The 17466-nt window shown below is 47.2% G+C and overlaps 1 protein-coding gene and 4 pseudogenes across 2 annotated transcripts in view; 1 reads left to right on the plus strand and 4 right to left on the minus strand.

The window, feature by feature from the left end:
• Window positions 1-27: 27 nt before the first annotated feature.
• LOC149109811 (angiotensin-converting enzyme-like) overlaps window positions 28-17466 on the minus strand; it is a 49076-nt gene continuing 31637 nt past the window's right edge. The window contains exons 1-3 of one of the 2 annotated variants that reach the window (XM_089293178.1): window positions 1370-1516; window positions 948-1076; window positions 28-497 (exon numbers count right to left, since the gene is read on the minus strand). In XM_089293178.1, coding sequence (XP_089149304.1) covers window positions 236-497; window positions 948-1076; window positions 1370-1407 — 429 coding nt within the window. In that variant the 5' untranslated portion in view covers window positions 1408-1516 and the 3' untranslated portion in view covers window positions 28-235. Of the gene's footprint in view, window positions 498-947; window positions 1077-1369; window positions 1517-17466 lie in introns of those variants that run through there. The other variant, XM_089293177.1, reaches the window with a different exon arrangement.
• LOC149109812 (uncharacterized) lies at window positions 3555-5348 on the minus strand (annotated as a pseudogene).
• LOC149109813 (uncharacterized) lies at window positions 5353-7534 on the plus strand (annotated as a pseudogene).
• Window positions 12860-14720, minus strand: LOC149109814 (uncharacterized; annotated as a pseudogene).
• On the minus strand, window positions 15460-17363 carry LOC149109815 (uncharacterized; annotated as a pseudogene).

Here is a 17466-nt window from a genome sequence, read left to right on the forward strand (position 1 = left end):
ATGGAGGTTGCATCAGTACGATTAATCTGAACGAAAAAGCGATGTGTTTATTTCACTTCAAATATTTTTTAAAAACAAAGAAATATCTGCAACCATAGTACATAGAAACGAAAACCACGTGATCACACTACCAAGCTACTTGAAATATAATTACTTCTAACTCTGAAATGAAACAATAATCTGCACACTACAGTTCGAAAATTGAGTTACTCAAGGCCGCAGCTAGCTGACAGCTTCAACGAAAGAACACAGCGAGTGCAAACAAGGCGCAAGCAAACATGTTTAAAAGGACTGGAACGAGCGAAGTGACTCCATCCGTAACAATGTCGTCGTCCCATTCAGGAGCGGCGTATCCGATCTCTTTTCGCTGCTCCACCATCCACTTACGAAGTGGTTCGAAATATTCAGTCAGTGCTCCAACATCCAGCGTTTCACTTTCGGTCAGCTTCTTCAGGGCTTCCGGCCAAGGTTTGCTTTTGCCCATCTTCAGCATATTGCTAAAAGGTCGAGAAATGGAAAAGGATTGCACCATGAACAGTGAATCAGTACTACACTATTACAGCTTTCCAGACACGACGAATTAAAGATCTTTGCTCTTCACGCCTAAGAAATAGAAATGATGCTCGCATTTGACACATTTCCCAGCCCTCAACTCACATAGCCTGTGATGCAGGGGAAAACAGGGAAGAGGTAAAGAGCCAAAAAAGTCCCCCTCCATCTATCCACGCTTTGCTTCGGCCCACCCCCGTTTAACGTCTGTTACGCAGGCTCAACTCGCACAATTCTCTCTCTTTCCCTTTCTGCGAAGACTTTGGCGGTCATTACTGTATTAACAAGTTCCAACGCGCTATTCAATGGTCCCTAAACAGTTTTTCTTCCCGCACAAAGAGACTTAAGTTATCTGCTGAAAACAGTACATTGTTCCCTAGCTCTACTAACAAACTTACCCGATCTTCTTTCCTGCCTCCTTTGACTTTGACTGGTAGATGGAACAGGTATGCAAAGGTCCTTTAAAACCAGCTGCTTCACAAGCGGCCTTGTGGAACTGGAACTGTAGCACGTAACTCATGAAATACCTGGGCAAGAAAAACAAAAGGTTCTTCTCAAGTCTGTCACGCAAGTAACGCAAGCGAAAGGACGTACCCCTCCCACGCCTAAAATGATTACTGCTCTCAATGTAGGGGTTTTTACCTTCACGAGTCAAGCCGTACTTCATTAGTATTTAATTAGGTTAGGAAGGCACAGCGGCCAAATTTCTCTGCTCCGGATTGGTTTTGAACATTGGCCAGCGTAGTTCAGAATTTCATCAAACCTAAAGAGAGGCGATATGTTGATCATAATTGTAAGCTATAAAGATTGAAATTCAAACCTGATGTAGGGTGTGTTGGCAGGGTGTGGTGCTTGCATCCGGGATCAAAGTCCTTTTCGGACCGTTCCACAGGTGTTTTAATTCCCTGGTACTTAGTCCTCAGTTTCCACCATTCGGTATTGTAGTTCGCGTCAATGATGGCTCCACTAAACACCTTCCATCGCCATTGATCGATCATGTACCTGAACGGTAGAAAAGCAATTTTACGCAGCGCCATTTTTATTAGGGCGTTTATGTCTGATTCTGAGAAAGAGGAAAACAAACAAAAAGCCAACAAAGAATGTAACAAACATTGCAGTTCGAATTTCTTACATTACTTGCAAAAAACTTTTGGACACTTTTTGTCTTATTTCGGACAAATTTCGGAGAAAAATTTCGGGCACTTTGCTGAGTTAGAAGGTAAAACAAATCGAATTCTTCCCACAAAAATTTCAGACACAGTCAGAAATCTTGGCAGGTTTCTCTAAAGTGCTACTGAAAAAAAAAAAAAAACGGTTGACGTGTGTGCGTCGGATCGCGCTCTTGCTGGTTTGAATAGGGTTAACGCGCTCCACTAAAACCAAACTCGTCTTACTTCCCCTTATTGAAACGCACATCTTTTACTTCAGCCTATGGTTGTTGCATGCCGTGCGCACTAATTTTTAAATTAATGAAAAAAAAAAAAAAAAATACCCCGCGATAAGTTTGATCAATAAGTTTTAGGTTAGCCTGCTCAAAACAGTCGGTTTACCCGAAATTAGCGCGTCAAACAAGCTGTATTCTAGCTAGCCTACCACTTAGACGCTCGTCACGCAATCTTTCTTCCCTAAATGCGTAACGAACCATGAAAATGTCTGTTTAGCAGGCCACATTCTAATTTGAACGCAGCCGGCTCTTGTGCAGGTATTTTTTTCTGTGTTTATTGACGAAATACCTGACATCATCCTGTCTGGCAACCGAACCTTCCTTATGTACACTCTTTTGAGTGTATATGACTGACGATGAAGATAGATCACTTAAACCTGTTGTAGACCTCTTCTAGGTTCTTGGTTAGGGACGGAGGGTGAAAGAAAGGGAGAAAAACGAACGTGCCGAGCGAGGGGGAAAACAGGACCCCCCTCGTAGTATCTCTTCGCTCCTGCTCTTTTTTTTCTGTTAGCTCTACTAACCGAGAGCTTGGAAAGTAAGAGCTTTGGAAGGTCTTCCATACTAAAGGGCAGAAAGCTCTGGGATCGACCGAGAATGGCAACTGTTTTGTTCAAGTGGCTGGCAGTAAATCGTAATCGCTAATAAGAAGCTAACGATCGAAACATCAGCTTCAGAAACTCCCTACGGCGGTTAATTTCAAGTTGATAAATAACTAAGAGATAGCTCAGTGTTTCATTTGCCCGCCGGTCGACGCAAGGAAACACTTTCTTTAAAAACTATTTACTTTGCCGTGATATTCGGCAAGCCGTAACTGTGCATGACGTTAGTAAGAAAACGCCCAAAGGAGGGCGGGAAGAAGGAGCTCTCATGTAAAAACGACTGGGGTACTCGTCGTACCTTTTAAAGGTTGACAAAGCGGGAGCATTTGGGGTACATTTTAGGGTATTGAGCCAAAAAGAGCTGACATGGGGCAAGATGTTGATTTAGAATAGGTTCCTCTTAGGGTTGAAAACAATTGAAGCCACGTCCAAAAACAGGATCCTGGTAACTCTTCGGGGCTCTTTCAAAATTTCCGACGAACACCCTTGCCCTTTTAATGTGGGAGTCCCCCACCACCGTGGTAAGTGCAACAAAACATACAGAAACAAACCATAATACAAGGCAACTTTAAAACGCAAGGCTCCTTTTACCGACCGTCAAGGGAAAGGGGAAAATGAAGCAACTGTAAAGAACTGCTACCAAGGGGCGCCCATCGTACGTTGCTGGGGTTTCCCTGGGGTTAATTTCACATTTTCTCAGTTGCTACATAACATGGTATCTCTTGGCGTTCGTTTTCAACGCGAGCCGCAAATAACCAGGAACAAGTCGACTTTTTGGCGGGAAATACCCCTACACGCGGCCAACGTTTAATTTTGCGGACAACCACGCGCGTGTCGAGTATGACTCGCAATTCACTAGTGACGGGAAAGAACGTGTAACATCTTCGCGTCCTCGTGGAACCCCAAATACACAAGCATCTCCTCCCCTCGGATAAACGGCAAAGCCAAAAATGACGATCTCTACACAATCTAAACGTTTATTTACAAAAACTTAACAAAAATGTTGCCCTTTTCCTGCTTTACACTTCAGGAATTACAGCGAGTTTTCTTATTTACAACCTCCATATCACTCTTATCTATTTACACAAACTTTAATTAGCTTTCTGTCAAAAAAAATTATTTTCCTTAACTCAGAAAATTGACAATGTGTACACGAGAATTCTAGATATTGATATTTCTTATGCTTTCTTGTAGCTTTTTATATTGTAAGTTCAAAACCTGGCCTGTGGTGTTTAACAAGATTTCTGAGAGATTGCTTACTTTCCTCACGTATACCATTATTCAAACTCAGGTCTAGTACGACTAGTTTGCAGTCGTCATGCTGTACTGCTTCACACAGACTGTTAACACCGGTATCGGTGATCCGACTATACTTCAGATCTAGTGTGGTTACTTTACAGCCTGGATGCGTTAAGGCGTCACACAGACTGGTAACACCGGTATCGGTGATCTGATTATCACCCAGATCTAGTGTGGTTACTTTACAGCTTGGATGCGTTAAGGCGTCACACAGACTGGTAACACCGGTATCGGTGATCCGACTATACCTCAGATCTAGTGTGGTTACTTTACAGCTTGGATGCGTTAAGGCGTCACACAGACTGGTAACACCGGTATCGGTGATCTGATTACCACTCAGATCTAGTGTGGTTACTTTACAGCTTGGATGCGTTAAGGCGTCACACAGACTGGTAACACCGGTATCGGTGATCCGACTATACCTCAGATGTAGTGTGGTTACTTTACAGCTTGGATGCGTTAAGGCGTCACACAGACTGGTAACACCGGTATCGGTGACCTGATTTTCACTCAGATCTAGTGTGGTTACTTTACAGCTTGGATGCGCTAAGGCGTCACACAGACTGGTAACACCGGTATCGGTGATCCGACTATACCTCAGATCTAGTGTGGTTACTTTACAGCTTGGATGCGTTAAGGCGTCACACAGACTGGTAGCACCGGTATCGGTGATCTGATTATCACTCAGATATAGTGTGGTTACTTTACAGCTTGGATGCGCTAAGGCGTCACACAGACTGGTAACACCGGCATCGGTGATCCGATAACTACTCAGATCTAGTGTGGTTACTTTACAGCTTGGATGCGTTAAGGCGTCACACAGACTGGTAACACCGGTATCGGTGATCTCATTATGATTCAGACGTAGTTGTGCAAATTACTACATACTAATCCACTAATGCAATCAACACATTCGTCAGTCAATGGAACTCTGCCAAAATTTAGTTCGGTAATGCAACAGTATTCTTTCTCCAGTGATTCACAGAGACGTTTTATTCCAGACAGTGTTAGAGATGAGCATGATATCTCCATCCTGTTAACAGTAAAGGACTGTTCAGATCTTTGATGTTGCGCTGCAGTAGCTTCCTCTTCATTCAATGCACTAAAGACATCCAGCAAAAATGAAATTGCGATACAGTCCACATCATTTAAACCCATGAAAAACAATTTGCCACTCTTAGAATAGTAATGGAGAGAATTCTTCATTTCATTTTTAGCAAATTCTTTGTCTTGATATTCACTGAGGCACGTTACTCTCACAACAAGGCGTTTAATGCGGGATGAGGATGAAATACTTTCTAGCAATTTTTCCATTAGTTCACCTTTCTTTTTCTTTGACAAAATACCAGCAATGAACTGTAGAACCATTTCGGAAACATCGTTTGGAATTACATTTGACATTACAAACCAGCGAGCAGCCAAATATTCCTGAATAGTCAAATGAGTAAAACTTAAGTATTGGAGGAGTGCATGCACAGTGCATACTGCGCCGACATGGCTGCCGCGAGATATTCATCCTATGTTCTGCAAATGTTCTATGGCCAAATACCGAGGAAGGAAAGAACAAACCTTCCCGAGCCGTTGACACCCGAGGTTCACGCATTATATGACGGGTTTCAAATATCCCAAAACAATTTCCAAGAATGGATCCGTGTGTGGAGAATGAATGTATCCGAAAGTAACCCGAACAATAAAGATCTTTTGAAGTTCGCAAGAGAAAACAAAGAAAAGATCACCGATTTGGTCGAACAAGAAACCCTTGGGTTAAATTTCGTAAAAGTAAGTTTCGGGTTACAAGTAAAGTTCTCAATAGAAAGAAACGGTGAAACGCAATTCATGGAGCATTATTTCAAAGACGATGAACCGCACGTTTTCAAAAAGAATGATGAGGACCTGATAAAACAAAAATTTGACGAATTCATTGAAAACGCAAAAGGAGAAATAGAACACTGGTCCGAGATAGGATCGGGATGGGCGGTTGAAAGGATACAGATCGCGTACGTGAATGTTGCGCGCTATCAGCCACTTCGCGGAGGGACCTATTTGCCTCTTCCAGCTAAATTGGCAAAAAAGAAAGCAATAATCAACGTGCAAAACAAAGACAACGAATGTTTGAAGTGGGCACTCAGAGCCGCTTTATTCCCTCCAAAAGATGGAAAGAACCCGCCAAGACCAAGCAAATATCCGGTTAATGACGGTATCAACTACGTAGGCATCGATTTCCCCACACCGGTAAAACAAATAGAAAAGCTCGAGGCGCAAAACGCGAAACTCTCAATAAACGTATTTGGCTGGGAAAACGATTGTGCGATTGTGCACAAGATTAGCCAAAAACAAGCGGATGTGCCGCGGATAAACCTGATGTTAATCGAGTCAGGGGAAATCCAGCACTATTGTTACGTAAAAAGAGAAAGCGCATTGCTGTTCGATCAAACAAAGAACAGCAATGCAAAACACTTTTGCATGCTGTGCTTGACCGGTTTCTCAAGAGCAGACTTTCTCGTGAATCACAAAAAATATTACAACGGTGTGAATGGCAGGCCTACAAGGATCGTGATGCCAGAAGAGGGGGAAAACATCCTTTCTTTCCAAAACTTCAAAAAACAGATGAAGGCGCTTTTCATTATTTACGCGGACTTTGAGGCTCTTGTCAGAAAGATTAATGGCTGTGAGCGTGAGAGAACGCAAACAAGCTACACAGAGAAGACCGAAAGGCACGAGGCATGCGGTTACTCTTACCTTGTTGTGAGAAGCGATGGTGAAGTGGTTGGTTCGAACACTTACAGGGGCGAAAACGCGGTTGGGGAGTTTTTAAGTGCCATAATGCAGGAAGAGAAGAAAATAAGAGAGAGTTTGGCAACACCAAAGCCGATTGAAATGACGTGGAAGGACTGGGAAGACTTCAAGAAAGCGGTCGATTGCCACGTTTGCAATAAGGCTCTGATAAAAGACGAATTCATGGATTCTTTGCCCGTCTGGAACGTTGAAGAAGAACCGGATGAAGAAGGCGTAAGAGAAAAATGGGGTTATTGGGGGCAAGGCCACAAAAAATGTTTCTACATGGCACAGAAAGAGAAGGAGAAGTGGGGATTTCAAAGGCTGAAAAGGCTGGAAGATGAAAAAGACAAGTTGGAAGCAGAATCACAGGAAAACTGCAAGTACTGTGGAAACCCTTTACTTCAGAAAAATTTCAGAGACGCGGTAAAGGACCATTGTCACATAACTGGCAGGTTCCGCGGAGCCGCGCACGACGAATGTAACAAGAAGTTGCGAATTAACCCCAAGACGGATCCAATACCAGTCGTATTCCACAACCTGAGGGGCTACGACGCGCATCACTTGATGCAAGCGATGTCGAAGCTGGAGAAAGAGGTGAAATGCGTCGCCAACAACATGGAGAAATATATCACATTCTCGGTCGGTAATCTTCGTTTCATCGACAGCTTGAACTTTTTGCAAGGAAGTCTCGATTCACTTGTAAGCGCAACACTGAAGGAGTCTTTGAAAATAACATCAACGATTTCGAAAGGCAGCGACCTGCTTTACAAAAAAGGGATCTACCCTTACGAGTACATGGACTCAAGGGAAAGATTTAGCGAGACAAGGCTTCCTGACAAAGAGAAGTTTTACAGCAAGCTGAACGACGAGCGCATAACAGACGAAGAGTACGCGCACGCGCAGGCTGTCTGGGAGGCTTTTGAATGCAAAACGCTGGGCGATTACCACGATCTTTACGTGAAAACGGACGTCGCGCTGCTGGCGGATGTTTTTGAGAACTCCCGAAACCTGTGCCTTAAGCAGTACGGGTTGGATCCAGCGCATTATTTCACGTCGCCAGGCCTCTCTTGGGACGCACTCCTGAAAAAGACAGGGGTCGAGCTTGAGCTATTCACAGACTACGAAATGCATCTCTTCGTAGAAAGGGGAATGCGGGGCGGAATCTCCATGGTGAGCAACAGGTACGCTAAGACAAACAACCCGCTAGTACCAGGCTACGACCCCAGCGAGCCAAAAAAATACATCAAGTATCTCGACGCAAACAATCTTTACGGATGGGCGATGAGTTTGCCTCTCCCGATAAGAGGTTTTAAGTGGAAACGCGACATACTCACAGAGGAGGAGATTCTTGGCATAAAAGAAAACGCAAAGATGGGGTGCATTCTCGAGGTCGATCTCGAATACCCGCCAGAACTGCACGAGGAGCACAACAGCTATCCCCTGGCGCCGGAGAAAAAGGCCGTAAAAAAGGAGTGGATGTCGGACTACCAAAAGGGGTTGATGAAAGACCCGGATCTGAAACCCCCGCACAGCAAGAAGCTGCTGCTAACGCTTCATGACAAAAAAAACTACGTCGTGCATTACAGAAACTTGCAGTTTTATCTGAAGCAGGGCATGAAACTGAAGCGTGTGCACAGGGTGCTGGAGTTCGAACAAGAACGCTGGATGGAGCCGTACATCCGGATGAAAGCGAAGTTCAGGAAGAAAGCGAAGAGCGACTTCGAAAAGAACTTTTACAAGCTCATGAACAACTCCGTTTTCGGAAAAACCATGGAAAACCTGCGTAACCGCGTTGACATAAGAATAGTGCGTAGCAACGAGACGGACAAAATAAGGAAATTGATCGCCAGCCCTTTGTATTCAAGGCATGTTTTATTTTCAAACGACATGGCGGGGATAGACATGCGGAAAAGCAAGCTGCTTCTCAACAAGCCGGTCTACACGGGGATGACGATCCTTGACAACAGTAAGATCCTGATGTACGACTTCTTTTACAACGAGCTTAAAAAGAAGTACGGCTCGAAGTGCGAGCTCTTGTACACGGACACCGACAGCCTTCTTGTCGAGATGGAAACAGAAGACGTCTACGAAGACATGAAAAACAACATGGATCTTTACGACACGAGCGACTACCCGAAAGAGCATCCACTCCACTCAAACACCAACAAAAAGGTCTTGGGCAAAATGAAAGACGAATGTGCAGGAACCCCAATCGCAGAGTACGTTGGTCTGAGACCGAAAATGTACTCCATCTTGAAGTCGGACGAAAAAAATATCAAAAAAGTGAAGGGAGTGAAAAAGAGCGTTGTCAAGAAACAAATAACGCATGAACAGTACAAGGAAACGCTTTTCGGTGCGAAGCAGCAATGGCATGGAATGAACATTCTTCGAAGCGAGGGACATGAGATCTACGGCATGCATATTAACAAAATTTCGCTTTCGCCGTTTGATTCAAAGCGATGGATAGGTGACGATGGTATCTGTACGAAAGCTAACGGGTACATCGGCATGGATATATTGTCAACATTAACAGATGACGAACTTAGAGGGTTGGAAGCCGAAGTTTCAAAGTTGCTCTGGGGGTAACTATGTTTTCGGAGGGGAGTATTTTAGCCATTTCAAAACATTTATTATGAGAGAGTTCCTGTTATATTGCGATCTGTACACGATCCAGCTGATAAGGTTAATGGGCGCGTACTTGTATTGTTCTAGAGCGTTTTCATACTCCGTGGCCGTCTCGCCAACCAAGAAAAGTTCTTTTCCGTGGCTGAGAAAAAATTCATTTAAACGCTCTACGAAATACTTGCTTTCTTCGTGGACGCTCTTCCCTTTTTCTTTCGCGGAAAACTCAATGGCCCATTGAAGAATATCCTCGGCAGGCACACCGTCCGGCATGGTGAGATATAATTGATTTATTTTTCTTTAAAACGAAAAACTCCTGTGCGCATTCATGGAAGCCGAAGTTTCAAAGTTGCTCTGGGGGTAACTGTGTGTTCGGAGGAACAACCAGCAGCTCTTCACGCACAAAGTCGCGCTTGGGCCCGTCGCGCAGATAGTAGAGAACGGGTTGATCCGGTTTGGAAAAAGATCTTTCAATGCCGAAAACTTTCAAAGACCAGATTGGATCCGTGGCTCTTTTCACGCCCCCTTCAAGCTCGCCGGGCTGGTAGAGATAACAAACTTGGACAAGAGAAGGGAGGATTTTTTCGCGTTTTCCGACAGGCCTCGTGTAAGGTGTCGACGGCCTTCCGTAAACAGATTTTTCTTTGATGCCGACGGCGGGTTTCTTGCCGATAAGGCTTGTGACCTCGTTGTTCAAAGCCGAGACAACTTCAGGAAGTCTTTTCACCCAGGCGGTGGACCGCTTGCCCTCAGGGAGAAGCATCTCCACGGCGTACTGGTGCCCGAACAAGCGCTCCGCCAGGGTGCGGTTGAAACGTTCGACAATGGACTGGTCGCGGTGAATGGCAACGCACCCGCGCCGGATAGATGTCTTGTGCTTTCCATCTCTTGTGTGACAGTGCCCATGAATTCGCGCCCGGGATCAACCTGCAGCATTTCGGGCCATTCGAGAGGCGAGCGCTTGTAAATCTTCTGAAAGGCCAGGGCGACCTCATCAGAATTCTTCGAAGTCAGGGGTTCGGCCTCTTTGAATCGGCTGGTCACGTCGACAACGGTCAGCGCGTATTTGAAAACTTTGCGGCCGCGAGGGAGCTTGTCGTGCGGCAGAAAAAGAAGGTCTGCCTGATGGACCTTGTTGGGCGTGGGAACGTCGAATTTCGGCCGAGGGATCCGCTTCGGCGCGGGGAGAAATATCTGCCAGAGCGCTTGCCTGATGAGCCACTTTTTTGCGGCTTCTTCAGGTACCTTGGCGGCCTCGGCCAATTTTTTGATCGCGGCGATTCCTTTCCAGTAGCCCCCGGGACCGTAGTAAATCTTTGCGAGTTTGGCCTCCATATAAGTAAGGCGTAAAAAAGTTTAAAGGAACCGGAAGGCCGCGTAGCCCAGAGCGAGAGCGCCGGCGCCCACGAACGCGAGTTCACCGTTTTTCTGCTGCTCGCTCGGCTGATAGAAATCTGAGAACTTGGGCTCCTTGGGCGGCGCCACCTGCGCACCGGGATGCGCTTGGTTGTAGAGTTTGAAGGCGTAGTCCGTGTTGGTGAAGTTCTGCTTGGCCTGCTCCTTTGTTTGCGCGTTGGTCGCGATCCAGTCGAGAAGTTGTGTTCGGTCGCGCGTGTATTTGGCTTAAGCGGCTTGATAATCTTCGAGAGCTTTGTCGTGGCGCTTTTTTTCTTCAAGCGCGGCTTTGTCGCCCCCGCCGAGCGCCCTAGCCAGATAATTGCCGCCGATAAAAGCCGTGGCGTTCAACACAGCCCCGCCAATCATGATCGCGATGCTCGCCATGGTTATATATTATCGGAAGATTTTTTCAAATCGTTGATTTCAAACGCTGTCGGGGAGGATTTTCTGGTCCTCGAGGTACTTTTTGAGCGCAATGCTGCCCGCCATGACGGCGGTGAACTTCATGTAATTCATAAAGCTGCTGCTGGGATCGAAAGTGAAATTCTCTTTCACAACCTTTTTTGCGGCCCAGCCGATGCCCGCGGCTAATCCCGTGAGAGTTGCGGCGTCAATGACGGTCTTGACAAGCTTGTTGTCGGACATGGCGCGCTTGATATAAGGAAAGAGCGAAAGTTTAAAACAAAATTAATCTGTCTTGCCTGACTCCGCCGCGCATTCTTCCAAGATTTTTCGTTCTATTTCGATCTCTTCTCTCACCTCTTGTTTTATTTTTCTACGTCTTTCTCTGTCTTGAGCGGCCTTATCGGCAAACATTTCGTTAGCAGGCAGTGTCACCGCTCTGTAAGCCTTTTCGGTGAAATCGACCCAAAAAAGCGTAATCCCTCCGATTGTTGTTGTATAGATCAGAAGCTGCGCAATGCTCGGCATCGTGAGATATAAATCACGCGCAAACGTTCAAAGCATTTTTTTAAAATACTTTTGGCTGTGTCTCGCGAGCAGGTTCTGGCTCGACACTCGCGGGTGGGGCGCGGTGCACGGGCTCCGGCGTTTTGAATTTGTCGAACGCGGTCTTGGCCATTGCCTTGAGCTCTTCACGTTTGTAACAGATCCCGAGCAGTGAAACGCCAATTCCGCCAATAGCAATCCATTGGTTTGCGCTGAGGCCGCTGCTCTTTGCGCTTTCGCCTTCTGTTGTCTGGGCTGGCTCAGGGGCCGCCGCTGTGGCGGCTTTCGCTTCCTTTTCCGCATGATAAGACTCAGCCGCTTTCTTCTGTTCTTCTGGTGCCAGACGCGTTCTTTCAGCAACCATTTTTCCAGCAGCCACACGCTTGGGGTTTTTTACGCGCTGCGTGCTTGCAGTCGGAGTTGTCGCTTGCTGTGTGACATCGGCGGCAGGTGCTGCCCGGGTCTCGACCTGAGGCGCCGTGACGTCAGGCGCGCTCTCGGATTGTTCGGTTGACATTCTGAATTGAACCGTATATAAGCAAATGAAAAAAGGTTAATTGTTAACAATTTGTCAACACTCCCTCAGCAGTTGTTGATGATTGCTGCACAGTTTATTCTGCAGTTGCTGAGCCGGGTATTTCATCAACGCCCTCAAGCGGATAGCCGTGTTCATCACGAGAAGGGTGGATCTTCTCTGGCAACTGTGGACTAAAATCAATATGTTTTGTGGTGATCAGAGCCGCGTTGGCCGCGGCAAGAAACCGGCCGCACTTCAAAGCAAGGTTGCCGGCCAGATTGGAGAGCTCTTTGTTCAAGATGTAGTCGTTTCTGAGCTCTTTCTGATAAGCGTCGATGTCTTTGATTTTGACGGTCATTCCAACCGCTTTGGTTGCAAGAAAAATAAAGCTGTCGATCAGGCTTTCCGTTGTCTTCGAGCCCACGTACGTCTCGTAGCGTTTGGTGAATTTCTCGACATCTTTGTCGCTCAGGCGCTTCACTTGCTCGTGGGTCAGCTGCACTCCGATGGCCTCTTTGGCTTTGCCTGTGGACACGAGCACGGCCAGCTGCTCGCGAAGAGCGGGAATGTCGGGTCCGGGGGCGGTTTGAACAAGGCCACCTGCGGGACCACTCGACGGCTCGGGCTCCGTTTGAAGAAAGTTCATAACTTCTTCTAACAAGGCGTCTTCTCCAGCAGCCATTGTGCAAGGCTATATTCAACTTTCATTTTTTTATTCAAATAACTTTACCCCGTATGGGTGCCGAAGCGCGAACACAAGAAAAGAGAATTTCCGATCTTTTAGCTTTGAAACCAGGCCTTTGTACTCATCAGGGGAGAGCTCGCCGGCGTAATCGTCGAAGATGGCTTTCGTTGTCCTGGCCGAGGGGGTGTAAAAGAGGACGATCGCCGCCACGTTCTCCCGGAAGGAAGATGTTATACCGGTCAACTTCTGGGTCAGCACCCACACGCTGATGCCCATATGCCTGGCGGAAAAGGCGAGATTCACCAGCTCGCCTGTGCGGCCTTTCACGTCTTTGGAGGCCGCGCAGTCGTCGAGGATTATGAGTGTTTTGGTGCCCACGAAAAGCCATCTCACGAGCTTCAACCACCTTTCCACGTCGTGCTGCTCGCAGACTATCACATCCATTCTTGGATCGTTTTCGCCAAGCCGGTGGTAGGTCTTGTTGTGCGTGAACGTCGGGCAGATGAGCACGATGTAGTCGAACTTTCCGCGGAACGGGCCGTAGAGCTGGTCCCCCACGAACTTCGATTTGCCTGAATTAGTCGGCCCCACGATGAGAGCGTTGAAGGGTATCTTGCGGGGATCCATGTTCATATTCAATATTGCACATCTTCAAGCTGACTGCCCATAAGGTTGAACTGGGAGTCGGCGATGACGAATACGTGGCATTTCACGTCGCCTGAGCCTTCGGTCTTACGCTCAATTTCCAGCTGGAAATTCACAATGCGCGTGCCGCTGCCGTGCATGTTTTGGTCAGCCATGGAGCGCATATCAATCACAAGCCCGAACTTATCGCCGGTGTAAAACTTTGTCATATCCATGTGCTCCGTTTTATTTTTTTCTTTCACAAACAAGTTGCGGGCCTCTTCCCACATGTCCTTGCCTTCGATGCCGCTGTTGTAAAGCATGTTGGGCGAGCCGTTGACCGTGACGCTGACTTTCGTCAGATCGGGGAAGATGAATTTTTCTGAATCTCTGGCGCCCGCAGTATACGGCTCTACAAACAGGAGGAGGAGGAGGGCTTTCAGTGACCTTCTTTGGGCGTTAACTTTGATGGTGAGCCTCGGGTCAGTGCCTTTTTTGAAGGACACCTCTTTGTCATGCATCACGTGGTCGTAAAGTAACTCTGCCGCTGGAGTAAACACTCCGCGCCTCGTCTGCCAGAGTCTTGCTACGGATCATTTTGTACTCGAGCTGTATATTTTTCAGCTTGTATTTCAGCTGGGTTGTGTCGGAGCCTTTGACCACGTGTATAGCTTCGGCAAGTTTTACGTCGAACTTGAGGTCGTTGTAAAGGGCCTGGGGGTAGAAAACGCCGTGGTCGGTTAAGATCTGATGGTCCAGCCTGATCCGGTACTTTTTTCCGTATACTTCCGTCAGCTTGTTTTGAGCGTCGACGCCCGAGGTTTTCTTGTCTTCCGCGTCTGAGCGGATCTTGCACAGATCCTCGCTCTGAATCCCTTCGAGAATCCTGTTGTCGCGCTCTTCCTGCGAAAGGAAAAGGTCTTCGAAAGTTTTGTAGATGTCGTACCCAACCGTGTCTTGCAGGGTTCTTCCCGCAAACGAGACGACCAGCCTGTCAACGAGCGCCCGCGTGACGTTCTGGACGAGGAAGTTGTTGGCGTGCCCTCCAGAAAGGTCGATGTCAAAGACAAGCGCTAGCGAGCCCGGCACCAGAACTTCGTTCTCGTTCAGCTTGGGCACGTAAACGTAAAGCGTATTGCCGGGGTTGGCTTCAGAGGGGTTAAAGGTGATCCGCTTGACCGCGCGCTCGGCCTTCATGGCGTGTACGGTCTTTTCGCTGTGCGTTGGGCGAAGGTTCTCCGGCACCTCTGACATTGTGTATAAAACGCCGGAGATTATTTCTAATTTGAAAAATATCTCGCTTGCAATAAATCGCTATGGCGGAAGGCGGTGGCGAATTTGGTTACAAAGACCCGGAGCTCGACAATCGTCTTGACCACGACTCTGATGATGGCGAACAAGAGGTTGACACAACCCATCCTTTTCAGCCAGGAGCGGCGTCCACTCCCTACCAACCTGGCGACCCCTACGTATACCAAGTGGGTGAACAAACGGAAATGCGTACTACGCACCACGAGAAGTCCGGCCTTCATGACATTTCTTATTCCGAGACGTCATTTGGGGGAGAAAAAAACCCCTTGATTGAAAGAACACCTTCAATCAGCGATCTTCAAAAAGAAAGTTATTTGCGGCAAAAACTCAAAAAAGCTGTAGATATGATAAAAGGGAAATTACCAAAAGCAAACTTTGAAAAATCACAATTAGAAGAGGCACTGGAAAAAATGAGGGAAAAATTGTTGCTTTGGGGTCTAAAAAGGGTGAGTACAAGATTCTAAAAGATGATGAGTCAGGCTTCACGCAAAAATTTTTAGACAGCTTCAAGGATAAACTTGGGCCGATGGCTGATGAAATTATAGCCGAAGACCGAGATACAATCATAGAACAACGCCAAAGACTGATAGAAGCTGAAAACCAACTACAACAGGCGGAAACACTCTCTTCGCAAAGAGAAGAAGAAAAGAAAGAAGTGGAAGTTCTGAGACGTAAAATCAAGCTAACTGATGATCAGATTGATGCCATTCAGGATAAACAAGGTTCGAATCTTCAAAGTGAAGCAGAGCTGCGTAGGCTGAAACAAATGAAAAAGAACTATCAAAACGATCTTGAAAAAAAGAAAAAGGAATTGGACTCGCTTACAAAAAAAAGCAAGAAACAGAGAAAAAGAACAAGCCAAGGTTGACAGACTCAGGGCCAGCCTCGCTGCAAAAGAAAGTGAAACAAACGTCATGGAAGAAAGGCTGAACAACACAAAAACGTTGGACGACCTGAAAGAGCAGGAAAGCGAGCTGCAGCACAAAAACCAGGAAGACCAGGCAATCATCCAAGACGAGAATGCCTCGCCCTCTCAAAAAGAAGCCGCAGAAGGAAGAGTTGAACAAAGAAACGAAGAGATCGAGCGTTTGCAAACTCAGATCGCGGAAAGGGAAAGGGGGCGGCCTCTCTTGGAAAGGGTCAAGGAGATCTTCAAAAAATATGGCGTGACGTTGACCGCCATTCTTCTCGCCGCCGGGACCACAATCGGCGCTGTCATCGGGGTCCTTACCAGAGGTTTGAAAGCCACCGGCAAAGCTTTGGGGAACTGCCTCAAAGATATTGCCGCGAAACTCGGTTCTCTGCTGTCCGGGCTGATTGGCTCGATCGTGAGCTTCCTGTTCAAAGCCGCCGGCCAAGTCGTCGGATTTCTGGCTGAGCACACCTGGCTGCTCATTCTTGCCGCGGTGGCCTTTTTGTTCGAAAAATATTTTAAGAAGCAGCGTTAACTTACTGCCAAGCCATGAACAGCAACGCCGATAATCCAACTACACCGACAATGACAGCCGTTTTGTTAATTTCATGTTGCGGTGTTTTATCCGGAGCCTGGGGCTCTATTTTTTCCACCGGTGGCTGCGCTTGTTGAGTTTCGGACGAAGCTGGTTTTTTCGATTCGGTTGTTGCGGCTTTGTGTATCGGGTTGGACGGGTGGCTGTTGGGAGGGTTAATTTTTGACGGGCCGCCTGCCATTAGTTTTAGCCCAGCTTTTTTTGTGTCTGGATTTACCTCATTGTTCACTCCCAGTTTCATCCCTGAGACCGCCTGTTTCAGCTTGTTGTTGTAACCGATCGTGCTTGCGGTGTTGATTATCATTTGCGCGGGCATGAGCCAGGCCATGGGGGCAACAGCGAGATTGAGCCTGACCTTCGCTTGATCCACCGCGAGCTGGTACCTTTGCACGCTCTTGGCCAAGTCGGGCTGTCTGATCGCGTCTTCCATCAGCACCAGGAACTCACTCTGGGCTTCTCTCGCCCGGCCACCAGAACCGAGAATGCTGCTGCGGACGTTGACTTGCGCGCCAAGGACGCAGTAAACGAAAGCCTCGATTGACTAGTTGATTCTCGACAACCCCGCCTCCGTCAAACCTGATGCTGTGTTTGGCGCGAACCAGTCCGATTGGGTCTCAGAAGCGGCCCCCGGCTCGATGTAATAAATCAGGTTTCCTTGAATCGCTTTGCCGCCTTCATCGCTGAATTTGTTCCATCCCGGGTAAAGGTAGTCAGTTTTCGACGCGCCCGCGCCGCTCGCATAGACGTAAACGCTTCCCAGACCGTGGTTTGGCCCATGCGTGAAGCGAAAATCGCTCGAGGGGTCAATGCCGAACTCGCTGCATATCCTTTTGTACGAAGCAACGTCGTAATGATTGTTGTATTGGTTGAAAGGCGGGTCTCCGGGCAAAGCGCTCATGCTCTGAATTCCTCCTAGCTGGAACAAAATGCGCCTGACCGTGAAATACACGTGGAATTTGTAGAAAGCTCTTATCTGCGTGGGGAGATCCAACCCGCTGTCAAAGATTTCGCGAGAAACTCCGCACCCCTGTGTCGCGCAGAAAACCGCGAAGTTGAGCTGTTGCGGCCAATATTTCATGTGGGGCCCTCCAAACAGTGTTTTGATTCGACTGCAGAAGTGTGCCTGAGTTTGGTTTCTTGAAATATTTCTCTGAATTTTGTTGTGAAATATTGGTCAGGCG

Source organism: Orbicella faveolata, unplaced genomic scaffold (genome assembly GCF_042242905.1).
Source record: "Orbicella faveolata isolate gen_17 unplaced genomic scaffold, um_ofav_v1 contig_25, whole genome shotgun sequence".
In the NCBI taxonomy this organism is placed as follows: domain Eukaryota; kingdom Metazoa; phylum Cnidaria; class Anthozoa; order Scleractinia; family Merulinidae; genus Orbicella; species Orbicella faveolata.